Source organism: Odocoileus virginianus, chromosome 20 (assembly GCF_023699985.2).
Source record: "Odocoileus virginianus isolate 20LAN1187 ecotype Illinois chromosome 20, Ovbor_1.2, whole genome shotgun sequence".
Taxonomy (NCBI): Eukaryota; Metazoa; Chordata; class Mammalia; order Artiodactyla; family Cervidae; genus Odocoileus; species Odocoileus virginianus.
In genome coordinates, this window is record NC_069693.1 from 7,330,329 (window position 1) to 7,358,142 (window position 27,814).

Sequence of the window (27,814 nt, forward strand, 5' to 3'; positions counted from 1 at the left end):
TTTACTGACCTGTATAAAATAGCATCTTCTGACACACTGTAGTCTTTCCTTACATTAAAAAAAAAAAAAAAACAAAAAAGTATAACCACATTGTATTCTAAATGTCTGCCTGCCCCCAACTAAAGATATGCCTGCTGTTCGGTACCTAAGCCATACATTTGGCTATGGAATCCTTGAAAAGTGGCTGGTCTTAATTGAGATGTCCTGTCAATGTAAAACACATGCCAGATTTTAAAGAGTCACCCCCAAGGTAAATTATCTTTTAAAACTTTTGTACTGATTACATGTTGAAATAACATTTAGGGTTAAATTGTATTATTAATTTCCCACTTTTTTCTAGCTTTGAAAAATATGGCCGCTAGAAAACAGAAAATTATGTGGCTGGCACTAGGTGCTTGTATTAATATTTCTATCAGACAGTTTTTCTCTAGAACATAAGCCAGAGCAGAGCTGTTTGACTCATACACTGTGGTATATCCGAACAGAAGCTCAATAAATATTTGCTGAATGAAGGAATCCAAAGGTGGAATGCCAGTCCTTTTCCTCTCCCCTCTATTCTACCTACCCCAGGGATCACATTTTTTAAAACATCAAAACTTTAATTTACACGAAAGTCACCCGTGTAAAGTGTACAACACAAGGAATTTTACTAAAGTCATCACGTTGTGCAGTCACCCCCTACAACCCGCTTTCAAATACTTCCATCATCCCAAGCAGATCCTCTTAAGAGTTTAGAAACTTAGTCTCCATCCCCACCCCCAGGCAACCACGAATCTGATGTCTCCATAGTTTTTCAGCGCACAATTTCTAAGGAACTAAATCTCCGTCTAAGTCGTTCCAGGGTTCAAATTTCTTGACTGGTCATCAACCACCCCCGACTCCCAGGCCACTGCTGCTCCCGGTTTCCTCCTCTTTCCCGGTCCCGAAACACAGCTCAGCTCGGAGCCCGATCTACAGACGGCACAGGATTTGGCTTTGAAAAGGCAGAGGAGATCGTGTCCCGCTTCGTGCTTCTCCAGCCCCACGTCTTTCCAACCCCCTGGCAGGGAGAGCTCGGTGGCCCCTACGGAGCACAGGGGCTGCCTCGAGGGTCCCACAACGCTGCGAGGGGCCCTTGCGCTCACACCTACCCCACCCCCAACACCCTCTGAGGCTGCAGCGTAGAGCGGCCCGCGGGGAGCCGGAGTTCCCCATGCTGCGTTCTAACGCCGCCCTCCAGGAACAATGGCCGGAGACGCCCGACTCTCTGCCTCAGTGTGTGTGTCGTGGGGCGCCGGCCCCTCCCCGAGCGGCCCCTTCCCCCGTGGCCCCTTCCCCTGTGCGCCTTCACACTCCTCAGCCTTCAACCGCCCTCCTCCCAAAATGGCGACCAACCGCCTCCTTTCCCGCCTGCCGCAGGTCACCTGACCGTGCCTGGCCACGCCCCGCGTGGCCACGCCCCCTCGGCGACGGCCGAATAGCCGCCGACACTGCGCAGCCGGGCGGCACGCGCTGGGAGCCCGGGCGGCGCGAGGCGGCCCGCGGCCACGTACGCGCGCCCGCGCCGCGGGTGAGCGGGGCTCTCCAAGGGCGGGCCCGGTTGCGCGTGCGCGGTGCGGGGGCAAACAGGAGGCCGCTGGGATGCCCGCGAGGCGCGAGGCCCGGCGCGCGAGCCCCCGGGGGCGGGTAAAACCCGGTTGCTGCTGCCCCTGCCCCCTCCCCTTCCTTCCTACCCCGCACTTTCCCTCCCCTTCCTCATTCGTCAACCCCTCCCCCTTTTAAAATTAATTCGTTTATATGTTTCTTTTTTAGGGGGCCCCAGCTCCCTTTCGAGAGGCGCAGCAGGCGCGGCGAGCGCCGCTCACCCCGCGTCACGCACGCACCTTCTGCACCCCAACAGCCCTGGGCCCTGCTGCATCCCCGCAGTCCCTTCCCCCTTGGAGAAGACTTTCCTCAGAGGCCCCTGGCTCACTGCATCCCCTTTTCTTTCCTACCCCGCCCCCCAGGCCCCAACTGCCCCCTCGCAGCTCCCCAGCTCGCGCCGCGGGCCCTACCCGACCACCGCACTTTCTGCATCTCGGCCTTGCATTTGCCCTCTGCTTTTCCAGGCCCTGGTGCTAAAAATCCACTTTCCTCCCAAAGATCCCCACTTTAGATGACCCAGATTTGTTTCTATTTAGGATCTTCCAGCAAAACCAAGAAGCCCGCCTAGACGCCTTGATTACGCCCCTCCCCCTCCTCTTAGGAACTTCTAGCAAAAAAAAATTTTTTTCCTCCATTGAGGATCACTTTCCAGCAAAAATTCTTTCTTTCCACCACGAGTCCCCCTGTTTAGAATATCTTTCCACTGATAACAAACCAACTCAGTCCTTCCGTTTTCTCTCTTGTCTAATATTTTTTTTTTCCAACTCTCTTCTCCAGCCATCCCAACACAAACCCCTTTTCATCACCTGTTCCACCTCAGTTAGGCTTCTCCCAGCAAAGCTCTGCAGTTTCCTTCCCAAGAGGAGGAAAATAAGGAAAGAAAGAAAAAATAACTCCTTGAACATCAAAATCCATTTTCCTACCTAGATCTCCCCAGTTTAGTATTGCTTTCTTCTTTCTTCCAAAAATTACCAGTTGCCCCGTTTCATACCTGTGCCCTTGCTTCCTTGGGATCCAGGTTCTGACAGCCCCTTCCTTTCCACCACCTGCTTTCAGGGCAGAAGAAGTTGAATGAGGGTCCTGAATTTACTATCCAGCGTTCCAGGAAGAAACAGCCAATGATTTGACTGTCACCGGATCCCTTTTCTCTGTGGGGCCTAAAGTGGGCCCCCCTTTTCCTGGGGATTGATTCACTCACTCCTCCTCCTGGTGAGTTTCCTTCCTTTGCACTTGTTGGAGAATGTCTTCGTTTTCAGATGGATTCCTTTTTCTCCAAAAGGTTTCTGATCGTTCCAAGCATCTCTGTATCACTGGTGAAACATTACAGAAGTTGCTGCTTTAGGAGTTCAGATAAGGAAAAGGATCACTTATTGTACATTTTGAGTGATCTGGAGGAATGCAGACATTTATTAGATTGATGTATGTTTCATTATTTATTGCAAAGGAATCTTTTTCTTCTTTAGCTCAGCAATGTAGATGCCTACCAGGGATGGGCAGGTAAAGGTCCAGATTGTGGTGAAACGAAGATTGTGCTCCCCATCTAGTGATGCCAGCCAGTGGAAATGGCCAAGTAGAAATGTCAGGGCAGTGTTGCCAGAAGTTTTTGTTTTTGAGAAGAAACCATAACGCTGTCTTTATGTGAAATCTTTTGATCGGTAAATGTTAAGAACCAATTTAACAAGTTTTTAAATACAGTGTGGAGCCCTTGTAAAATGTGTTTGCTGGCCACCAGTTTGGAATTTGGGGTTTACGTTAGATACACATACACAGATATGTGTCTATTTGGGGCATGCATATGTACTGGACTTTTTCCCTTCAGAGCAGCAGTTCTCAAACTTTTTTGTCTTCAGAGCCCTTTACACTTAAAAATTATTGAAGACCCCACCCAGGGTGTTTTTGTGCATGTGAACTGTGATTGTTTAGTTGCTAATTTGTGTCCAGTGTTTTGTGACCCTATGGACTGCAGCATGCCAGGCTTTTGTGTCCTACACTATCTCCCGGAGTTTTCTCAAATGCATGTCCATTGAGTCATTGATGCCATCCAACCATCTCATCCTCTGCCGCCCCCTTCTTTGCCTGCAGTTTTCCCAGCATCACGGTCTTTTCCAATGAATCAGCTCTTTGCAGCAGGTGGCTGAAGAATTTATATCTGCTGATATTTTCTGTATTAGGAGTTTAAACTAATAAATTTTTAAAATATGAATTCATTTAAAAGTAGCAATTGTAAACCCATTATATGTTAACTTAATTGGCACTTTTATTTCAGAAAACAACATTTAGTGAGAAAAGTGGCATTGTTTTACATTTTTAGAATCATCTGGTATCTTATATCTGCTTCTGCATGCAGCCTCTTGAAATAAATCCTCTAAAGTTTCACTGAGAATAAGAAAGGCAGATAACATGTAAATACTGTTATGAAAATAGTTTTGACCTCACAGACTCCCTGAAAGACGCTTGAGGACCCCAGGGGTTCTCTCATTGTCCTCACTGTGAAAATGTTCTAGATTTTAATGATTATCTGCATTTTCTGCTAGGATCAGCTTGTGAAGTGAGAAACTTTGACGTCTCTTTTCTTCACTTAGTTAATTCTGTGTAAGAATTCACTCTGGCAAGTGCAATCATAGCCTTCTGATTCCTCGATGTCTTTCTATTTTCCAACAAGTGATCAGTGGAAATGAGTTAACTTTATAGTTAAAATTATATTGGGTACATGGCTAGAGGAAGATTTTTCCTTGATTGTTCAACTTAAGAATCTAAGTGCAATATATAGGGAAGGAGTCCCAGCATCGAGTGTGGAATCACAGCACAGTGGAATGGTGAAGTGGGCTTTGAAGGGCTTTGGAGTCAGACATCCCGGGGTTGAATGCTAACTTTGATTTGGGACAAATTACTTAACTTCTCTGGACTTTTTATTTACCTCATACATAAAATAGGGTTAATAATATAGTTTATGCCTCTAGGGACGCTGTGGGAATTAAATGATATATATGTGATTGCAGTAGAGCCTGGAACATGATCAGTCTTCAGTAAATGTTTGCTATTATTATTATTATAACGCTGTTGATTATGGGGGCCAGGCAGGAAGATCAGTGAGGACCGCGGGAACTGGCGGCCATCACCCAGTCCAGAGATGGCCATTGCCCCTCATGTGTGCATGCACAGTCATTCAGTTGTGTCTAACTCTTGCCACCCCATGTACTGTAGCCCGCCAGGCTTCTCTGTCCATGGGATTCTCCAGGCAAGAATACTGGAGGAGGTTGCCGTCTCCTAGTCCAGGGATCTTCCTGACCCAGGGATCTAACCCGTGGCTCTTGCGTCTCCTGCATTGGCAGGTGTGTTCTTTACCACTGAGTCACCTGGGAAGCCTCTTGTCCCTAACTCTATCCCTATTGTTAACTATCAGAGAATATCAAATCTAGCCACTTTCAAGAGAAGCCAGAAATTCACATATCTAGTTGAAATCTTTCCCATGAAACATAAAAAAATGTTGCTGATCTAATTTTTAAAAACACTGTGTAGGTCAAATAGAATAGGCCTAGAGTTTTCAGCAGTGTTTGGTGTGGGAAAATAAGAAAGAGTTGCTATAGGTAGGGTAAAAGCTGGAAGTCTCTCCTATCTCCCAGCTCCCAACAACCTGATGTTACCCAGACATGCTCACTCTCTCCCTGGCGACCCTGATGCAGAGAGAGAAAGAGGAGGTGGCGCTGGGGCGGGGCGGGGGGCAGGGGTGAAGGCTGACACGCTGACAGGTTAGGGCTTTTCAAAGAGGGCAAGAGGTGGCACAGTGGAGTCCTGTCACTCATCAAGGAAAGGGCTGCTGAGAGCTCCTTTGATCAGAGTTCTGTGCCCCGCAGGATGCTGTGAGAAGTACAGACACATGAGGCAGAGTTGGAAGTCAACTTGAGAGCTTATAGTCGTGGGGAACCTGATTGAGAATTAAACTCCACGGCCTTTTGAGTTAAGTGTTAACTCGAGTGTCAGACAACCGCTTATCGGAGTTCAGATGAGGGAGGAGTAATCTCTCACTTAATTATGTTGGGAGTATTCTGCAGAGTGGAGGGGCCATTTCGGTCTGATTTTGAAGGGTTTCATTTGGTAAAGCCGAGTGGAGAGAAGGTGGTCAAGGGAAACTGCCCAAGTCAGCCATTATAAATTCAGGTGTCTAGTGACACCTGAATGGTCCGGTGCCTGGTGGTCCAGTGGCTAAGACTCTGTGCTCCCAGTGAAGATGGCCCAGGTTCAGTCCCTGGTCAGGGGACTAGATCCCACACGCCATAATTAGGAATTCGAATGCCACAACTAAGAAAGAAAAGATCCTGCATGCTGCAACTAAGACTCAGCACAGCCAAATAAATAAATGTTAAAAAAAAATACAGATGTCCTGCCAGGCCCTCTTTAGAGGAGCCTGGCAGGCAGGTAAATGAGTAGGGTAGGAGGCTGTGAGCAGCTCGGGAGTGGCGGGGACTCTGGCAAACTGGCGAGTGCACTGTGTCTAAAGGCAGCTGTGAGGACTTTCCTGGTGGTCCAGTGGTTAAGACTGAGCTCCCACTGCAGGGGGCATGGGTTCAACCCCTGATCGGGGAAACTTAAGATCTCATATGCTGCATGGCATAGCCAAAAAAATAGAAAATAAATAGATAAAGAAAGGCAGCTGTGGTTTCTCAGCTCCAGCCAGTTGTTGCTTTGTAGACTTTGTGTTGACAGAGCATCAGCTTTCCCCCCCCTCCCATTTTTAGGTAGAAGTTGGAAAACATTCTCTTAATGCGGTGTCCCATGCGACAGCCACTAGCCACTTGTAGCTAACTTAATTAAAATTAAACAAAACAAAGAACTAATCTGTCAGTTGCACCAGCTACATTTCTAGCTGCTTGTTAGCTACATGTGCCCAGTGCTTGTCACTGGACAGTGCAGATTTAGAACATTGCCACCAGCGCAGAAAGTTCTTTCAGACCATGATTATCTGCCCCAAAGACGCAGAAGTGAAGAATCTGCCTGTCAGTGCAGGAGACACAAGTGACGCAGGTTCAATCCCTGGATCAGGAAGATCCCCTGGAGAAGGAAATGGCAACCCACTCCAGTATTCTTGCCTGGGGGAAATTCCATGGACAGAGGAGCCTGGTGGGCTACAGTCCATGGGGTCACGGAGTCAGACAGTACTGAGCACCAGCTCATTTCACATTTCATTTTCACTCTCCATTCACTCTCATTTCATTTCACTCCAACAGATTTTTCAACCTGATAACTAACTGAAAAATGATGAGATTGACCGTGGACTAAATTAAACATCTTTGTAGACAGGTAGATATTTAGATTGTTCCCTCCCTCCCCACCAAACAGAGCTGCTGTGGATGTTATTTACCTAGTTAGTTGTGGATTTACGGCTGCAGTCTAGAATCTTATAGTGGGTTACTTTCCCCAGAGGTTGTAGCATTTCACAGGAGACTCCCTTTGTCTTCTTACCCTGACCAGTCGTGGAATGATGGGCCTTTTTAAAAGGCAAAAATTAAAATTGCTTTGGATCCCCTGTGTTTTAAATTGTTTTTTTTTTAACTAATGAACAAAGCTTAAGTGATGATAAAGTGTACAAGTTTCTAAAGCTTGCAGCTTTTGTGCCACTGTAGAGCCAAAGTCAGCTTGCAAATTAAATACAAACAAAAAGCAACCAAACTAATGTAGCTCATATTACAAATGTTAATTTAACGAGAGGGATGCTATTTTGCCAAAACTTAACTGCTTCCTTGAGAAAAGACTTTTGCAGACTACCACCAGGCCCTTTTGGGTTTGTCTCAGATCTCCTATCCCTTTTCAGATGCAACAGCAACAAAACCTCAACTTGTACCATTGTGTCTGTTGGCTTTAGTTGAGCCCAAAAGCATTATCATGAGCCAGATCCACCTCTGTACTCTTCTCATTACCCTGCAGCAATTAAAGTTGTCCCATCGGGCATTACTGGTATTAGTGCAATTATAAACCTACCCTGGGGCATTGAAACCAAATGCTAGTAGGATGGGTGATCAGGGGCTTCCCAAGTGGTGCAGTGATAAAGAATCCATCTGTCAGTGCAGGAGATGCAGGTTCCATCCCTGGGTGGGGAAGATCCCCTGGAGAAGGAAATGGCAACCCACTCCAGTATTCTTGTCTGGGAAATCCTGTGGACAGAGGAGCCTGGCAGGCTTAAGTCCATGGGGTCTCAGAGTCGGACATGACTGAGCACACTCTTGCACACACCCTAGGTGATAAAGTAGTAATCCAGTAATCCACATATACAGATGTTCTTTTAGATTGTTCTCAAAACGAAAGCACAAAATAACAGAACTCTTAGAAAGAGTAGTTGGACGTTTGGGAATGTCTCCAAGGGACAAGACATGCTACCCTACAGGGCCTAGGAGGGAGCTCTCTGCCTAGCAGGTGCTAAAACTTGTTGAATTGAATTATCTGTTGACAGAACAAGAGCAAGTTCAATATTGGTTGAGTGGGGGTTTGCTTTACTCTCTGGAAAAGGATGTAGATATCAAAGCATGGCCTTTGGACTTCTGGCATGCCTGCCCAAGGTTGCAACCAGCCGAGTTTGTGACATGGACTGTACCAATATGTTGGAAGGCAGGTGACTGGACATTGGGGAAATCAGAGATGTAACCTGTCTCCCGCCCCACCTGCATCCTGCACCTTTCGTGTTTTCTAGTATAATTGGTGCAGTGCCATCTATAGTTTAACTTACAGGGAATCAGTATTGTGTAGTAGGTAAGAACACAGGCTCTAAAGTTCAAACATCTGGGTTTAAGATCTGGTTCAACTCCCAGTTAGGTGTGTGACTTTTGACAAATGAGTTACTTGCTCAGAGTCCCTTTTCCTCTCTGTTAAATGGAAGTGAGGAAAAAAAGGAAAGTAATAGTAGAACCAACCTCCGGGATGTTGTGGAGAGTGAATTCATAAACGTAGAGCACTTAGCGTGATGTCTAACAAGGAGAAAATGTTTACGATTTGACTTTGTAAGATATTGCTTTCTGTTTCTTTGAAATAATGCTTTATGTTTTGTATTATTCGCTTGTTTTTTATTGATGAGAGGTGAAAGGAATGGGATTTTTCCCCCTTGGAGTTCTTCGAACACTTTATAGCAGCCCTGCCGAAGCAACTTTGGAACTGGCAGAGAAATCCCCTTTGTCCTGGAATATAAACCTCGGTAATCCACATTCTCTTGTCTGCAATTTAGAATTCCCAAAAGCTCTGAGAATGCTGAGGTGGCTGCAACCTCATTGGTGGCCATACCTGAACTCACACATTGCTCTTCGCTGTCTTTATTTCATTTACTCTGAGTGGTCAGAGTGTGGTGGTGGTAGCTTAGTCGCTAAGTCAAACTGGCTCTTGCGACCCCATTGACTGTAGCCCACCAGGCTCCTCTGTCCATGGGATTCTCCAGGCAAGGATACTGGAGTGGGTTGCCATTTCTTTCTCCAGGGGGTCTTCCCAACCCAGGGATCGAACCGGGTCTCCTGTATAGCAGGCAGATTCTTTACCAACTGAGCTAAAAGGGAAGCTGGAATGGTCAAGGTACCCCCCAGGGGTTGCTCACCATGTGGCATATGCATTGGTTTACCTTTCTAACCTCCCCCACCACAGATTCTGAGTTCTGAGACTCACCTGGGTCCCAGAGTTCTGGTGCAGGATTTCTGACCTGCACTGAGCCTTCATTCAAGGGCCCTCAGTACACTCCTTACACAGACACACAGGTGGACACGTAGTGGGACGCTCTGACATTGAGGGTGCAACTGTTCTGTTATATTGCATCATGAAAAGTTTAAAAACAGCAGACACCTATGGCCTAGGAAACTAGACCCAAACTCCAGTTTTTCTGGGATCCACTCCATTTGTTATCAGTGAGTCATTAGGTGTTTATTAAATGTCTCACTATGGACAGAATTACTCTTGATAGCTCAGAACAACCCAAATACCCACCCACACATGAATGGATGGAGAAAATCCAGACAGTGGAATAGTGTTCATCCATAAACGGGAATAAAGTGATGATTCACGCCCTGGGGCGGGGGGGATCACACTCAGAAATGCTCTGCTTAGTGAAAGAAGCCGGGAAGAGAAGACTACATATTATTTGATGCCATTCATAGGCGATGGATGGCCTTCTCCACACTTTGTTGGCATGTGTCCTGATTTTTTGTTGAAAACTGGACATTTTGAGCGTTATAACGTGGTGACTCTGGTAGCCAGGTCCCCCTCCCAGGGTTTGCTGATGCACACTGAGTGTTGTGATCACTTAGTGACTTTTCTGGGCTGTTTTCATAAAGACTGTATTTTTGGTCGTGTGTGGTCAGTGAAGTGTGTCTCCTGTTAGTTGAGAGATGTGACAGAGATGCCCTTCAGTCGTCCAAAGGGAATGCAACCAAACAAACCCCACCTCAGACCATTCGCAGTCTTCCAGTCTTCACAGTTGGGCTCTGAGTGAGAGTTGAGACGGGCCTTTGATGTGCAGCAGGCATTTCACAACTCTGCTTTCACCTTCACTTCCTGCTTGCACAGAGCCCAGGTTAGCCAGAGGTGACAGCTAGAGCCTTCTCAGGCCTTTTCTGAGCACTGGCCTGCCCTGGGCATGCAGCCTTCTAGAGTCCCTGGAATATGGAATAGGTAAAAGGTTTGGTTTTGTTTTTTTAAATCAGCAGAAGTCCATGGTTTGCCTTAGGGCCCACTCCTTGTGTTGTGTAGCTCTGTAGGTTTTGACCTACATGTGATGTCGTGTATCTCCCATTGCAATACTGTACAGAATAGCTTTACTCCTCTGAAAATCCCTCCTGTGCTTCATCTGATCATCTCTCTTTTCTACCCCTGAACCCTGGCCACCATAGATCATTTTATTTTATTTTTTTAAATTTTTTTTCCATAGATCATTTTAACGTCTCTTTATAGTTTTGCCTTTTCCAGAATATCATGTAGTTGGAATCATATAATGTACTGTCTTTTCAGACTGGCTTCTTTCACTTAGCGATACGCATTTAAGCTTCTTTCTTCCATGTCTTTTTGTAGCTTACTTGCTCCTAGCTTTTTATTGGTGGATGATATCCCATTATATGACTAACCACAGTTTATCCACTCCCCTGTTGAGAGACATCTTAGTTACTTCCTGTTTGGGGCAGTCACAAATAAAGATGCTGTAAGTTTTGGGCTCATTGGGATGGATACCTAGGAATGGGATGGCTGGATAGTATGGTGAGACCATGTTTATGTTTAGCTTTGTAAGAAACTACCAGTGCGGAAGGGCTTCCCTGGTGGCTCAGCAGTAAAGAATCCACCTGCAATGCAGGAGTTGCAAGAGATGTGGGTTCGATCCCTGGGTGGGGAAGATCCCCTGGAGGAGGACATGGCAACCCACTCCAGGTATTCTTGCCAGGAGACTGCCACGGACAGAGGAGCCTGGTGGGCCACAGTCCATGGGTCACAAAGAATCAGTCACGACTAAAGTAACTTAGCACACACACCAGTGCAGAAGTCTTTCGAAGCCCTTTTTCCCCAAAGCATCTCACTCTCCAACTTTTCTCCCCGTCTGAGTGGTGTCCATGGTCAGTCTCAGTTGAATATTCTTTGCCCCCGGCTGCAGTAACTGGTTCTTTGCCTTGAATGTTGTTGACAAACGCCTTCTCCATTTCCAGTCTGCTCTCAGCGAGTTCTGAGTTAGAACCTTGCATTTCTAGAAGTTTCATTTCTTTGTTTTTAAAAGCACCCCTGCCCCTTGTGTCTTCTTTTCTCTACTAGGTTTTGTTATGTCTCATCCTATTGCTAACTAGTTCTTGGAATGCCTCTCTAGGCTTGTGTGTAGGGTTTTTCTTTTAATTTATTTATTTTTTCTGTGAATGGCTTGACTTTTCCAGGGCCCCAGCTCTTCCATGTGAACTCAAGGCCCTGTTTGCTCTTCCATCTGTTTGTGACAGCCTCCAGGATGGTGTTCTGTAATAGAAATATAATATGCGCCAGATAGTGTAATTTAAAGCAATCTCACAGCCATGTTAGAAAATAAAAATAGGTAGCTGAAATTAGTTTTAATATCATATTTAAGCCAGTAGATCCAAAATGCTTTCATTTCAACATGTAACCAATATGAAAATGAGTTAATTTTGGTACTGAGTCTTCCAAATCCAGTATTTAAATTACACCCACAGTAGGTCTCAGTTTGGGGCCACATTTCAAGTGCTTCATCACCACATGTCAGTCACTCACTGGTGGACGCCATATTGGAGGATAGCTCTGGGCCCCATATTGGAGACTGACTTCACCTTGGGCCCACTCGTGGGCCAACTCACACTTCTTGCTTTGGGTTTCTTCATTGTTGCTGGCACCCAGGGTCTTACTTGTCTCTTGAGCCTGGCTCTGTGTTAAAAATTGTCTTGTATCTCATGAGTTTATAGTTGGAGAAAGTGGTCAGTTCAGTCCGCCATGTCCCCAAAACCTTTTAAATTTATTCCTTACAGCAGTCTCACAATGGAGATACTCTTATGCTGAATTTACAGATGAGGAAACTAGGGCTCATGGTGCTTGAGTGACTGCCCAAGGTCACATGGCTGCCGAGTGGCAGAGAACAGACCCCAATACACGTCTGGGTGAATTCCAAGTCCATTCTGTCCACCGTGCGTGTTGCCTTCTCATAACTCTGATTCTTCCTCGTTCGTTTTCAGGAATTAGACACCATCAAGACCTGCTCTCTCTTCCCTGACTCCGCACACAGCCCTGCTTGTCTGGAGAGTAGCTCTTGGCCGAGTCCTGGCGGTGGAGAGCCATGGACCAGTACAGCGTGGGGGACGAGGGCGCCCTTCCCTCCGAGATGCACCTCCCTTCTTTCCCTGAGAGCCAGGCGCTCACCTGCAGCGACGCCCTCAACCGGGACCTGGGGCCTGGCACGCGGGACCTGCTCTACGGCGGCCTGAGAGGTCTGGAGCTGGACCCCAGCTTCCCGGCGCCCGACCCGCCCAGCGAGGCGCCGGAGGACAACCTGGACACACTGTCCCTGTACTCAGGGAAGGCCAGTGACTCCATGAAGCTGCTGGAGGAGTACGTAGATCCTGAGCCTCAGACTTCCTTACAAGGTGAGGCTGTGCCCGGGGCCTGGGCCTGGTGGGCTGTGGAGGTCCCCGGAGGTCTAGAACCTGTGCCTTCTTCCTCCGTCTAGACCTGGGGCTGGGTGCCCTCAAGGTGCCCAAAGAGGCGGATGAAGGAGGCCGGGCCACCTCGGGGAGTGCGCGGAAAGGCAGGCGGCAGCACAGCTCCCCGCAGAACACGCTCCTGGACTGCAGCCTCTGCGGGAAAGTGTTCAGCAGCGCCAGCTCCCTGAGCAAGCACTACCTGACGCACAGCCAGGAGAGGAAGCACGTGTGCAAGATCTGCAGCAAGGCCTTCAAGCGGCAGGACCACCTGTGCGTAGTGGCTGGGTCAGGACGTCCGCTCAGGGGGCTGGGGGCGTGCCTGGGTCTTTAGCGTCCCCTCCCATCAACCCACACTCCCGCCCTGTCAAGCTCCCCAGGTGTGTGCAACCTGTGCTCAAACGCAGACTAGTCTCCTTGAGCTGCCAGGGTTCCGGGGGCCAGGCCCACACAGCCCCAGCCCCCAAATCCACTCCAGTGAGGAGAGTGCCGCTGCGATTGGCAGACGGGACCCCTGTGGTTTAAAGACACACCCCAGGAGCAGTTTTGTCCTGGAGGGAATTGGGCTAACTCTGTGCAGAAAGATGTGGAGCAGGTGCCTGAAGAGAACGGATCTGTGCTCCGTGAGGGGTATGTGTTGGGATAAGAGGCTGTGAGAGGCTATGAAATGCCTGGAATGTTCACTCTCCCTTTTTTTTTTTTTCTTAATTCTTGATTTTAAAAAGCAAACCCAGTGTAAGAGCAGAATTCCCTTTGTTCTTCATGTCTTAGAAATGATTAGGTTTTCTTGCTACTGAGGAAGGAAAGACAGACTTTCAAATGGAAAGACTTGTAAGTGGGAAGGATGATCCTTCACCTTTTGATAGCATGCCCAGGCTTGCCAGGAGAGACAGCGGTAAAGAATCCACCTGCCAATGCAAGAGACGTGGGTTCAATCCCTGGGTCGGGAAGATCCCCTTGAGGAGGGAATGGCTACCCACTCCAATATTCTTGCTGGGAAAATCTTCTGGACAGAGGAGCCTGGTGGGCTACAGTCCACAGGGTCACAAAGAGTCAGACACGACTGAGCAACTGAGGAGCATAGCCTTCACAAGCATCAGCGAATCCTGCTTTCGTTCTATGCCCCCTCCCGGCCCCCCCGCCAGGGATAGGAAGTAATTTGCTCATGTCACAGGATAGTAATAGTTAGGGCTGGAAAGTGGGTCTCTTCATCCCTTCTCTGCTGCTTCCCTCAGATGGAAGCTAAGGGTCCATCTTTGGGGGGAGAATTTTTTTATTTATTGTGCCACATCTATTAGAACCATCCAGAGTAGGCCTGCTGGGAACCCAGAGGGTGATTTACCCGTTTGCTTTTATTTGCTTATTTTTATAATAAATTAATGTAGATACAAGTGTGATATAAGACATTTGTATTCATTCATATTTGCAGAAATTATAGGCAAATTTGGCTGTTTTCTAGAGAGTCTTTACTGATTGGGCATCTGTAATTTTTTTCTTTTTGTTTTGCAATGGGGGTCACAGGTAGTTCTCTAGAGGGATCCTGTGGGAAGGCAGAGACTCCTTTGTTCAAAGAAGGAGCACCCCCAAGTTAACACTTCCTCGAGTGCATTCTCCGAACTCTGGTTCTCAGGGATGCTAAAAGGGGCTCTTTAAAAAAAAAGTGATCCTGTGGGTAGATAACTTGGAGAGACGTGGAAAGTTAAACAGGTTAAATCTACTCTGTGGCTTTTCACTTTGCTACTATGAACATCCAAGAAGTAAACAGTGTTTTTTCAAAACTCACTTGCCAGCTGAGCCCACGCCCCCAGGGAGCAACTCTGGAGACTGGTGTTGCTTTGGAGAACTCTTGACTTGGCTCCCATGATTTTTTCTCTCATTAGGGGTTTGCTTAAGGGTGAGGGAAAGAGCCCCTGTTCCAGATGACTTTGACCTTAGTGGGGGGTTTTTCCTCGTGGGGTCTGAGCCCATTTTCTGCCCTGCTGGCCCCTGAGGACGTGCTTGGGTTCCTGCGACGGGCGACCCGCGCCAAGACCCCCCATGACCCCATCCTCGTGTGCTTCCAGGACCGGACACATGCTCACACACCAGAAAACCAAGCCCTTCGTGTGCATCGAGCAGGGCTGCAGCAAGAGCTACTGCGACTACCGCTCACTGCGCCGGCACTACGAGGTCCAGCACGGCCTGTGCATCCTCAAGGAGGTGCCCCCAGAGGAGGAGGCCTGTGGGGACTTTCCCCACACGCACGAGGGGGCGGGCCAGCCCACACCATCCGACCTGAGGTCCCCCGGTCCCCTCCTGCCCAACCGGGACCTCCTGCGCTGCCTCGTCAACAGCATCGTCCACCACAAGATCCCATCCCCCGGGCCGGCTGGGCCTGCGGACGGCGGCGAGGGGAGGAGCATGGCTTGCTCCTGCCCATCCCCCTCGGGGTCCTCCTGCTGCGGCCCAGCTGGCGCCCCAGGGACCCTGGGCCCTGATGTTCTCGAGGAGCCGAGGCCCCCACGGAAGGAGCCCGCCGCTGACGTGTTCACGGCCATCCACTCGCGGGCGGCGGAGAGCAGCGGCCCCGACCCAGCTGAGCTCGAGCCGCTCCAGCTCTCCTCCCCGGAGGGCTGGCCCGAGGGCACCCCTCTGCCTTCCTGCCTGCCTCTGTTCCGTGGCCAGACAGTCCCCGCCACTGCTTCCCAGCCATCAAGCCACAGTTTCCAGTGGCTCCAGAACTTGTCAGGCTGCCCCAAGAGCAAAGGGAACAACAGTATGTTTGTCGTCCATAAGCCGCCATCCCAGGAGGGCTCTGAGCCTGGCCCTGGGCTCAGCAGCACCTCCCCGGTTGGGGAGCCCTCTGCTTGCCTGGGGCCCGGCCCAGAGGACGTGCCGCCCTTCCCTCCCATGCTCCTGAAGGCTCCCGGGGAGGCGTCAGGGGACCCCAGATCTGCCAGTGCCAGTGGGGATGATGACTGCTGGGCTCCCAAGAAGAGCAAGTTTGACTGCGACTCCTTCCGGTGGCCGAAACCCGGGGACCCTGGCTCGCAGGACCCTGGCTCGAAGCCCGGCAGCCTCTCATCGGATGCCACCCCACTCTTCCGACAGCTCTTCCTGAAGTCGCAGGAGTCCCTGGTGAGCCACGAGCAGATGCAGGTGTTCCAGATGATCACCAAGTCCCAGCGGATCTTCTCCCATGCCCAGGTGGCCACCGCTTCCTCCCAGCTCCCCACTCCTGATGGCAAACAGGTCCCCCTGAAGCCGCTGCAGGGGCCATGGCCACAGCAGCCCCCATCTCTGACGCCCACTGTTGACTCCCTCCATGCTGGCCCAATGAACCCTGAGCCAGAGAGCTCGCCAGCCCGCCAAAGAAAATACACATCCACTTTCCCCAGGGAGGCCTCACCTGGCAGCATGAGCCGGGATGCAAAGGGTGGACCAAAAGTGGCTGCTGCTCCACCAGCCCTCACAGCACCATCCCTGGACCCTCCCGGGAACCCAGACATCTCTTCTCTGGCCAAGCAGTTGAGATCCTCAAAAGGGACCTTGGACCTGGGGGATATCTTCTCTCCCGGGAGCCTGTGTCAGACCCAGTTAGGAGGGGACGAGCCATCCAGAACCCACCTCCCAGGGAAGCAGACCCAAGCCGAAAATGGCACGGCCTCCGGGGCCGCAAAAGCCGAAAAGGGCCCAGCCTGCTCCCGGGGTGGAGGCTACAGGCTCTTCGGCAACTCCAGAGCACAGCGCTTTTCAGGCTTCCGGAAGGAGAAGGTGAAAATGGACATGTGCTGTGCGGCTTCCCCAAGCCAGGTGGCCATGGCCTCCTTCTCGTCGGCCGGACCTCCAGCAGAGCCCTCCCGGGACTCCAAGTCCAAACTGACGATATTCAACAGGATCCAGGTACTGGGGCCATCTCACGGACTTCACCATACAGGAGGCAGAGTCTCGTCATTACCTGTTTCCGGGTTTGTGACTTGTCCAGGCGCCTTATTTAACCTCAGCGAATCCTCAGATGCAATTGTACAGAGATGGGGAGGGAGGGTTGAGAGAGGAGGTGGTCCCTCCCATCGTCACCCCCACCCCCACCCCACCACACACACACAAAACAGGGCTTTCGAGTTGGGAGAGAGACTTGGTGTCACGTTGCTTCACTACATGTTTTCGTCTGCTTTCTTTCTCCCTCTCGCTTCATTTTGGATTTGCCTCCTTCACGTCTTCAGAGGATGTAAAGGTAGAGCTCCTCGGCCCTTGACATTGCTGTGTGAAATGCCGTGTCTTTCCTGGTCGTGAGTCATGGGTCACATGTCTGACTTGGCCCTGCTGGCCCTGCGCTGCTCTGCCCTCGTGGAGCGCTCAGGTCCTCCCACGTGGCCCCCATGAGGTCCCGGGAATAGAGGGCTTGGCCGCGCCCGCCTCCTGCTGACGTGCTGAGGTCCAGCATCCTTCCTGTCAGCCCACAGCTATCTCATCCTTTTTTTTTTTTTTTGGCAGCTTTAATATTTACATGCTATCTCACTCACTGCTTTTTTTTTTTTTGAGATTAAGTTTTCAGTTTTATATTTGGTTATTTTATTTTGGCCGCGAGGCATGTGGGATGTTAGCTCCCTGACCAGGGGTTGAATCCATGCCCCCTGCATTGGAAGCGTGCAGTCTTAACCACTGGGCCACTAGCAAGTCCCTAATTCACCATTTAAAAATGTACCATCCAGTGGTTTTTTAGTATATTTACAAGGTTGTGCACTTTTGTATTTCACTGCTCTTTACCTAAATATTTGCATCACCCCCAAAAGACACCCCATACCCTTAGCTGTCTACTGCAGTCTCTCCATCCCTCCCAGCCCCTGGCAGTCATGAGTCCACCTCCTGTTTCCATGGATTTGCCTGTCTTGGACACTTGCTGTGATTGGAATCATACACTATGTGGCCTTTTGTGTCATTTGTTTCTTCCACTTAGTACGATGTTTTCAGAGTTCATCTGTATTGTAGCGTGGGTCAGAACTTCTTTCCTTTGTATTGCTCAGTAATTGTCCATTGTATGAATACACCATATGTTGTTTGTCCATTTATCAGCTGATGGACATCTGGGTTGTTTTCACTTCTTGGCCATTGTGATAGTGCTGCCATTAACGTTTGCTATTGTTATTGTTTGGACATGTTTTCATTTCTCTTGGGAGATAACACCAGAAATCCTGGATTATGGGGTAATCCTCTCTGTTTCAGAAACTGCCAGACTTTTCCAAAAACGACTTTACCTTCCCACTCAGAGTCTGAGGGCTCCAGCTTCTCACCAACACTTGTTATTGTCCATCTGTTTCCTTCTAATGCACCCACCTTAGTGGGTGGGAAGTGATACCTCGTGACGGTTTGATTTGCATTTCCCTGATGGCTAACAGTCTTGAGCATCTTTTTATGTGCTTATTGGTTATTGATACATCCTCTTTGGTTAAGTGTCTACTCAGAGACTTTGCCCATTTTTAAGTTGGTTTGTGTTATTCCTCTTGAGTTGTGAGAATTCCTTATGTATTACAGATACAAGACCCTTACCAGATACATGATTTGCAACTCTTTTTCTCCCATTCTGTCTTTTAACTTTTTAGAAAAATTTTAGTTTATATTGTAGTTGATTTACAGTGTTGTATTGATTTCAGGTGTACAGCAGAGTGATTCAGATATACGTGTGTAGACATACCCATCATTTTTCAGATTCTTTCCCCTTGTGGCGAATACCGAGTAGCGTTCTCTGTGCCCTGCAGTAGGCCCTTGTTGATTACCTGTTCTGTATTTAGTCCTGTGTTTCTCTTAATCCCAAACCCCCTATCCCCACCTTTCCCCTTTGGTAACCGTAAGTTTGTTTTAGAAACCTGTGACTTTTCACTTCTTGATGGTATCCTTTGAGGCCCAAAAGGTTTAAGTTTTGCTGATTTATTCTGTCATTGGTTTTGGAGTCACCCAAGAAACCATGGCCTACTTCAGGGTCACTAAGAATGACACCCTTGTTTTCTCCTAAGCGCCTCACAGCTTTCACTCCTGCACCTCATTTCTGATCTGCTGGCTCAGGTGTGTTTTCATCTCCAGGGTGGAAATATCTACCGGCTCCCCCACCCGATGGAGGAGGAGGACATAGCCGGTGGCTGGTAAGTGCAGGCGCCCCTCCCTGCCCCGCCAGGGGAGCTCAGCCCCCCGGGAGTCCTCTGGTGCCTTTGACCTGCCGGCCCAGGGGGCGACTGTGGGTGCTGCCTCCCGAAGGGGCGCGCACCAGGCCGTGGGGGATCAGGGCATCATCTCCGTCCCTTCAGTTCGCCTGGAGCTGTCAGTGTATCCGGGCTTGGGGGTGGAGCCCCATCCTGCCTTCCCTGCCTCCCTACACATCTCCCCACAGTCACCAGCACAGCAGGGGCCCCACAGACTGGGCAGAGCCGCGGAGCACTTACATTTGCAAGAACTGCAGCCAGATGTTCTATACAGAGAAGGGGCTGAACAGCCACATGTGTTTCCACAGCGACCAGTGGCCGTCCCCTCGAGGGAAGCAGGATCCACAGGTGAAGGGGCGTGAGGCTGCATTCAGCTCGCCGGAGCTGGGGGGAGGTGGGGGCCTGGCTGGGGCTGGGAGCCAGGGCGATGCTACTCTGGAGGGGCCCTTGCTCCCAACTTGCTGTTTCCCTTAAAGGGCTGTCTCTTCTCTGTGTGCAGGTGTTTGGCATGGAGTTTTGCAAGCCTTCAAGACAGGTGCTGAGGCCAGAGGGGGATGGGCAGAGTCCCCTGGGAGCCAGAAAGAGCCTGGACAACCCAGCTGCAGCTGCTTTGGGGGTCCCAGTGTCGGTACCTGTGGCCCCAGCAAGCCGCCCCCCAGGCAGCAAGGTGGGTGCTGATCAGTCCACCTCCGTCCCGCCACTTTCCATCTGCCAGTGGGAGCCGTGAGAAAAGCCTCAGACTCCTGACTCTGGAAGAGCTTAGTTTCAAATCCATTCATTCATTCACCTTCCACTGGACTTCCTCTGTGTCTGACCCTGCGCTGGGGACACTGCAGCAACCACAGCAGCCTGTCTCCTGGGGCTCCCGGCCCAGTGGAGTGGAGAGCCCCCATCCCCAGACAGTGATGCCTGGAGTGGGCTGGGCTGGGCTGGGAGGGGAGCAGAGGGAGCTGTGGGAGCCCCAAGGGGGCGCCAGAGACCAGCCTGAGGAGGCCAGGGAGGACTTCCTGGAGGAGGGGGTGTTGGAGCTTAGGTCTGGAAGATGAGAAGGAGTAAGATGGGGGGTGGGGGTTGCAGATTGCATGGAGGTGAAAGAGAGTGTAGTGAGTCGAGCGATCAACAAGTTTCCAAAATGGTTTGAGGGAGGGCCTCTCCTTGGGGGTGTGGATGCACGAGAAGGCTCCAGCTTCGCGCACCGCCCAGCTCAGGGTCTGGGGTCTGGCGCGGGCATGGTGGCCCTGCCCGGCCTCCTCTGCTGAGGGCTGTGGGCACAGCCAGGCCAGGCATACATCTCTGTGGTCGCTACCTGTCCTGTTCTCCTGCCGTCCTGAGGACTGAGCTTGAGGCAGGTGGCCTCAGGTGACCCCTCGGGGTTCTGAAGCCTCTTCTTGTCCAAGGACAGGAGAAGGACGTGGATGAGAGAAGCAGCAAGGAGAATGGCCAGCACCGAAAGCGGAAGAAGCGCCCGCAGCCCAAGGTGCTGTTCGCCTCTCCTCCGCCCCCCAAGCTCGGGCAGCCGGGCCCAGGGGTGTGTCACCAGAGCCGCCTGCGCTCCCCTGTGTTCCTGGTGGACCGCCTCCTGAAGGGGCTGTTCCAGTGCTCGCCCTACACGCCGCCGCCCATGCTCAGCCCCATCCGGGAGGGCTCGGGACTCTATTTCAACACCCTCTGTTCTACGTCCGCTCAGGCCAGCCCCGACAGGCTCATCAGCACCGTGCTCAGTGAGTGAGGCTGATCCCCACCCCCTCTGGCAGGGCCGCGACAGGCCAGACCCACCCCTCCGGTAGTATGCGGTCCGGCCGTTCTCCCTGGCCTATGGCTGGGTTGGTCTGGCAGTCCCGATGCTGTTCAGAACTATCCCAGGACCATCTGGGACCAGCAGCCTTGTAGGTGCTTGTAATTTTGTAGGCAGAAAGAAAACAGAGGCCATTTAATCTAGCCACCCTTCTGCCCAGTCTTTTGAGTAATTTTCAAACAGCTTTACTGAGATGTGATTCACAGATCACAGGGACCACCTGTTTAAAGTGTGCAGTGTTTGTGCGAACATCCACAGGGTTGTGAACCCATCACACAGTCTGACCCTAAGTTCCTCTCCCCAGGAGACGTGCTGTGCCCATGAGCAGTTACACACAGGCCCCACAGCCCCCCAGCTCCTCAGCCCTGGGCACCACTCACCTACCAAGTTACTCTCTAGGGGTCTGCCTTCTCTAGACATTTCACAGAATTGGTGTCCTATGATACGTGAGTTTTTGTCTGATTTATTCACTTGGAGTAACGTTTGCAGGGTTTACCCCTGTTGTAGTATGCATCAGGTCTTCATTCTTTTTATGGATGAATGATACTGCATTGTCTGGACAGGTGACCTTTTATTTAGCCACTCATCAGTTGATGAGCACTTGGGCTGTTTTTGTCCCTTGGCTACTGCAAAGAGCGCTGGTTAAGAACCCTTGGGCATCAGTTTTTGTTGTACCTAAGTTCAGATTTCTCTTGGGTGTATGCCTCAGAGTGGAATTGCTGGTCAATAGGGTAACTGTTTAACTGTTTAAGGAACTGCCAGACTGTTTCCAGAACGGTCATTTTACATTCCCACGAGCACTGTATGAAGGTTCATTGTGCCACTGCGTACTGCAGAGCTTCCTTTTTTAAGGCTACATAGTATGCCATTGCCGGAGGAGCCTGGTGGGCTGCAGTCCATGGGGTCGCGAAGAGGCAGACATGACTGAGCGACTTCACTTTCACTTTTCACTTTCATGCTTTGGAGAAGGAAATGGCACCCCACTCCAGTGTTCTTGCCTGGAGAATCCCAGGGATGGGGTCGCACAGAGTCGGACACGACAGAAGTGACTTAGCAGCAGTACTCCATTGCAGGTACATCCCGCATTTCCTTTATGGAGTTACCCGTCAGGGGACATTGAGGTTATTTCCACATCTTGGCTACCGTGACTAGTGCTGGAGTGGGCATGGGAGTTCAGATGTCTTTTTAAGATCTTGACTGCAGTTCTTTTGGATGAATACCCAGAAGTGGGATTGCTGGACCACATGATAGTTCTGCTTTTAATTTTTGAGATAATCCCATACCATGCAGTCTTTTTTTCTAATTTTTTATTTTATATTGGAGTATAGTTTTTTTATTGGAGTATGATTATTTACAATGTTGTGTTTCCGGTGTTCTGCAAAAGTGGTTTAGTTATTCACTTATCTATTCTTTTTCAGATTCTTTTCTCATAGAGGTTATTACAGATCATTGAGTGTGGTTCTCTGTGCTGTACAGTAGGTCCTTGTTTTTTTTCTTGTTCTGTTTCGTTTTCTGGACTGTGCTGGGTCTTCCTTGCTGCGTGCGGGCTTTCTCGAGTGGTGAGCGGGGTCTGCTCTCTAGTTGTGCACAGGCTTCTCACTGTGGGGGCTTCTCTGGTTGCGGAGCACGGGCCCTGGGTGCACACACTTCAGAACCTGACTCAGCAGTTGCGGTGCACGTGGCATGTGGGATCTTCCCAGATCAGGGCTCGAACCCGTGTCCCCTGCATTGCAAGGTGGATTCTTAACCACTGGATCACCAGGGAAGTCCAGTAGGTCCTTGTTGATTATCTATTTTATATACAGTATTGAGTCTATACCATGAAATCTTAAAAGAACCTGCTTTTAGCTGCTCCAGAAAGGCAGTCAGAAAGGGCCTCACAGGTCAGTTGTAGCCAGCCTTTTTGAGGCTCTTCTTTATGTGTTTTCCAGATCCCCTGGATGACTCTTTTGGCATCTGTGTGGTTAAGGACGACACCAAGATCAGCATTGAACCGTGAGTTGGGACAGACTTAGAACCTGAGGGTCCTTCCAAAATGGGGACGCTCTTACCTTCTGCGCATTCCTGTGGCTCTGTCGGCACCTTCATCCCGGGGAACCCAGGTGTAGGTGCTGAGCCCCTCCAGGAGAGAAGTGCTGGATTTTTCCAGCTGTCCCCCCAGCATTCCATCTGTCCAGACGTACCATAGTTGGCTCCCTGAGGACAGAAGGCCCAGAACACTGGGGTTCTGGGTAGAACTGCCAATGGCACAGTGAGATACTCGTGCAGAGCCATGGACTAAAGCTAGATGAAGGGGACCTTGGATATAGAAGCAGGCCGGGTATCAGCACACACCTCCCCTGTCCTAGACCCCAGGCGGCTGAGGCCAGAAACCTGGCTATAAAATCGGAGGAAGGAATTGAGTGTCCCTCAGGAGGTTTCTGGAATGCCTGCATGTGTCTGTTGGGGTAACAGATACTCCGTGTGTCTGAAAGATGGCAGAGGGCGTCCACAGAGCAGGGCCGAGGCCCACGAGCAGGGCTCACAGAGTGTCTCTGCTTTACTTCCCATCTTGGTTTGCACTTACCTGTGTCTTGTACGCCTGTGGATGTGGCCTCGTTTCAGACACATCAACATAGGAAGCCGGTTTCAGGCTGAAATTCCAGAGCTCCAGGACAGATCTCTGGCTGGGACTGACGAGCACGTTGCTTCTTTGGTCTGGAAGCCGTGGGGAGATGTGATGAGCAACCCGGAAACGCAGGACAGAGGTGGCCGAGACCTTGGGGCCAGGGTCCCAGGGGCCCTCCTCTATCTCCAGGGAGTTTCTCCTCCCAGTTCCCACCCTGACCAAGAAGCAGTGTGCGGGGGAGGGGGGGGAGGGGGGCACAGAGGCAGCCTTCAGCACAGTACTGCTCCACCTGCGGTCCCTGGCCCACCTCCTGTCTCACCCGGTAGCCGGCAGGCTGCACAGAGCAGGTGCCAGGAGCAGGGTGGCAGCCCTTCCTCTGGATCCCTCCCTGCTCTCAGCGGCCTCTACTAGAGGGAGGTGGTGACAAGGAGCCTCTCCCACCCTAACCGTGCCCTCAGGGAGGCCTCCTCCCTGGCTCTCACTGACCCTCTGTGTCTCCACTCCCTCCCCTCCTGGAAACAGTAACAGAGCTCTGCAACGTGGCCTGCTCCAGCGTGATGCCCGGCGGGGGCACCAACCTGGAGCTGGCGCTGCACTGCCTGCACGAAGCCCAGGGTGATGTCCAGGTGAGGCGCAGGCGCGGGGTGGGCGAGCGAGTGGGCTGGCTTGGCGTGGCCCTGGGGGGAGCATGGCTTTAGGGCAGGCTGCACGGGGTTTTCAGATGAATGAAGGGATGCAGGCCGGCCTCCACCTCCCATGCCCTTGCTCAGAGTCGCCCCCCACGCGTCTGTTCCAGGTTGCCCTGGAGACCCTCTTACTCAGAGGACCCCAGAAGCCGCGAACTCACCCTCTCGCCAACTACCGCTACACAGGTGAGGGGAGCACGACTGCTGGCGTGGTGAGGGCCTGGCTGAGGCTCCTGAGGGCCAGTCAGTTTCCATGGCAGTCTCTGCTTGTGCCTCGCGGTGTTCTCTTGGGGTCTCACCTGCCTTCCCAGGAGGGCCTGTCCTCTCTCCGGGGGACTCCATGGGCGCTGTTCTCTAGCCGGTTCCTACCTTCTATCCACTCATTCCCTCCTAGGCTCTGCCTGGCCGGGAAGGGGGTGCCAGGGAGGGCTGGGGGCAGGCACTCCAGCCCTGGAGTCCGCCTGCTCTTGGGCGAGTCACTTAACCAGTGGATGCCTCAGTTGTGGCATCTGTCAAGTGGGGATGGTAATAGCCCCTACCTGCAAAGGTTTTGTGAGGATTGTAGGAGACCATGCAAGAAAGGGGCTTAGCAGAGATCCTGGCATCTAATTGGTGCCGGGTCACGGCAGCCTGAAGAAGGAGGGGCCGTGACTGTGGTCCCAGAGGAGGAAATGCCCCCCCGGCTGTTTCTTGCTAGGTTCAGACATCTGGACCCCCATGGAGAAGAGGCTCTTTAAGAAGGCATTCTGTGCCCACAAGAAGGACTTTAACTTGATACACAAGACGGTAAGGCGCACGTGGTAGGCTGGCATAGACGAGGTTCCCTCACCCTACCAAGGGGCTAGAGCCGCGGGGCCTGTCGGGAGCGACCCTCTGCTCCTGCTGTGAACGACTAACAACTTTAAAAAGCCGTCGCTGAGAACAGCCCCAAACAGTACAGAAAAGAAGCCCGTGTTCAAAATAAAGCCCTCCAGGCCCCACCCCACTGTCCTATTTCTGACTGTAACCTGACAGGCATTTATTGTCCATACAGTTTACACACATATGTACACTTTCTCAAAAAACGATGAGATTGTTTCTTTGATATCCTACTGATTATTTTGCTCTTTTTAAAAAAACTTGTCCACAAACTGCACATAATGGAAGTGTAAGATGTGATGTTTTGACGTACCTATCCCTGGTGGCTCAGCAGGCAGAGAACCTGCCTGCCAGTGCGGGAGACACAGGAAACGCGGGTTCGATTCCTGGGTTGGGAAAATCCCCTGGAGAAGGTAATGGCAACCACTCTAGTATACTTACCTGAAAAGTCCCATGGACAGAGGAGCCTGGCGGGCTACAGTCCACGGGGTCACAAGTTCCCTCCTGCACTTTTGTAACCTTTCCTTCCTGCCATCAACTCCTGTCTGCTTCCTGCCACTGTAAATTAGTTTGCATTTTCTAGTTTTATAGAAATTGAGTAATCACACAGCATGTGATCTGCTTTGTCTGACTTCTTACATCCAGCGTAACGGTTTTGAGCTTCATCCACGGTCGTGTGTGCCAGTAATTCATCAGTTTATTGCTGAGGTGTATTCCATTGTGTGTCCTCTTTTAAAAAGCTGTTCATCTTGGGCTGCACTGGGCCTTCCTTGTTGTGCATGGGCTTCTCATTACAGGGATTTCTCTCATTGTAGAGCTTGGGCTCTAGGGTGCAAGGGCTTAGTTGCTCCCCAGCATGTGGAATTTTCCCAGACCAGGGATCGAACCTCTGTCCCCTGCATTGGCAGGCAGATTCTTAACCACTGGATCACTAAGGACATCCCACTGTGTGTCCTCTTGTGGGCCTCGTCCCTCAGTCCTTACTGGAGGGCCCTGCCCAGCTGTCGCAGAGGCCATGAAGCACCCACTGCATAAGGGTGCTCTGCTTTAACTAGTCCTGGTCAGTAGACACGTGGCTCCACGTGGTGTCACAGTAAATGTGTACCTCCGTGTGCGTCTCCCTGGAGGGAGGGGTTCCTGGGCTGGCTGTGTTGCTCAGAGCGCACAGAGCTTAGCTGGTGTGGGCTCTGGTGGTTTCCTCTCTGACCCCCTCACCCCTCGGAAGGAGTCTGTGATTCTCTGCCCCTTTAGCAAAGGGGCCTTCTAAGCCATAGCAGGAGAGAGTTCAGGAGGGCTTTCAAAAAGTGGCAGCTGACCCCCTGAAGGGGAGGGGCTTTAGGGCATCGAGGCACACTCACTACTGCTCCTGAGGCGCTGTCCATAGCCAGCTTCTGTCTTCCCCCATCAGATCCAGACAAAGACCGTAGCCCAGTGTGTCGAGTATTATTACATCTGGAAAAAAATGATCAAGTTTGACTATGGCCGAGCCCCAGGGCCAGAAAAGAGGGTCAGGAGGGAGCCAGATGAAGTAGACAGGGCGGAAGCCAAGGTAGGGAGTCTCGGGGCAGGGGGTCTGGAGTTCAGCCCGATCTGGAGGCCTGGTGCCCATCCGCGCTGGGCGGGGGTGGGGGTGCTCCTGGCAGGAGGGGCTGCTCATGGGCGATATTCCCATGGGCTCTGGATCCATGCTGGTCCCTTAGCAGGGTGAAGGGGTGGCTCAGCACCGTTTTGTCATCTCTGCCCACTCCTGCAGGTCACTTGCAGTCCTCGGGAGAGACCCAGCCACCGTCCAACCCCCGAACTAAAGATAAAGACCAAGAGTTACAGGAGGGAGTCCATCCTCAACTCCAGCCCGAACGCTGGCCCCAAGCGGAGCCCCGAGGCACCGGGGAGCGTGGAGGGCCAGGGCGCCTTTCCCTGCCGGGAGTGTGAGAGGTACTGGGCTCCCTAGAGGCGCCTGCACCGCCCGCCCTCAGCCCTGCTCCATCCTCTCAGGGTGCCCCCCCCACGCCCGCCTCCCCCTGCTCTGATCCCCATGTCCTCTGGTGTCTCCGCAGGGTGTTTGATAAGATCAAGAGTCGAAATGCCCACATGAAGCGGCACCGGCTGCAGGACCACGTGGAGCCCGTCGTCAGGGTCAAGTGGCCGGTGAAGCCCTTCCAGCTGAAGGAGGAGGAGGGGGAGGGGGGGGAGCTGGGGGCTGACATCGGATCCCTGCAGTGGTGATTCAGGGCGGGGTGGCGGCGGGGGCAGAGCGGCAAGTCTCCCCAAGGTGTCCCTCTGCCTTCCTCACCTGTCCCTGTCACCAGGGGCCAGCCCAGCTTGCAGACACAGCTGGCACGGGTCATGAGCAGGCAGGGGACGCACGGTCATCTGACCCCGTGAAGGCCCTGCCACTGTGTTGGAAGCTCCATTCTCTTGGGTTCATTATCTCTCCCCTTCTTTCAGTTCCACTCTTCCTGGAGCAGTTAGGCTTGGGGAGGGAACAGGTTAGGTGTGGGTAGCTCTTCAGTCTTAGCCTCCATTTCGGGCTTTGGTTACATTTATTCAGTAGGCTAAGATGTAGAGAATCAGTGGGAATTGCCATCAGATCTCCACCGCGCCAGGGCCCCTCACTAAGGGTCTCTCTGCATTCTAGATCCACCACTAGTCTTAACATGACTTGTACATTGTTAGGTTTGGTTTTTCTTTTTTTTGTACGTGTCAACTTGTAAATCTTATTAAATTGGGTTCTTAAGCAGCTCTTTTCTGGCTTCCTCGCTTGTTGATCCCATGAAGGCTTGAGCCCCTGCCCCTCCAGGAACCACAGAGACGAGTAAGCTGAGTCCCTGCCAGCAATTAAGCACCTGCTGTTGTTAGGCCAGACAGTGCCCAGGTCATACAATGGGGACATGGTGACACAGAGCCCCTCCCCTCACAGAGCTCACATTTTA

General features: G+C 51.3%; 1 protein-coding gene across 4 annotated transcripts; it reads left to right on the forward strand.

Moving 5' to 3' along the window:
* Window positions 1–1,490: 1,490 nt before the first annotated feature.
* On the forward strand, window positions 1,491–27,621 carry ZNF541 (zinc finger protein 541). 4 transcript variants are annotated; one of them, XM_070450633.1, is made up of 17 exons: window positions 1,491–1,549; window positions 2,680–2,832; window positions 12,300–12,707; window positions 12,791–13,034; window positions 14,825–16,643; window positions 18,819–18,877; window positions 19,123–19,282; window positions 19,434–19,601; window positions 20,337–20,655; window positions 22,661–22,724; window positions 23,334–23,476; window positions 23,860–23,963; window positions 24,134–24,209; window positions 24,721–24,809; window positions 26,290–26,430; window positions 26,635–26,816; window positions 26,939–27,621. In XM_070450633.1, the coding sequence occupies exons 3-17, from the start codon at window positions 12,401–12,403 to the stop codon at window positions 27,105–27,107; spliced, it is 4,044 nt and encodes a 1,347-aa protein (XP_070306734.1). In that variant the 5' UTR covers window positions 1,491–1,549; window positions 2,680–2,832; window positions 12,300–12,400; the 3' UTR covers window positions 27,108–27,621. The 4 variants fall into 4 exon arrangements, with proteins under 4 accessions (XP_070306734.1, XP_020753689.2, XP_020753688.2 ...); XM_020898030.2 differs by lacking the exon at window positions 1,491–1,549 and adding an exon at window positions 1,629–1,665; XM_020898029.2 differs by lacking the exon at window positions 1,491–1,549 and adding an exon at window positions 1,672–2,559.
* Window positions 27,622–27,814: the final 193 nt, after the last annotated feature.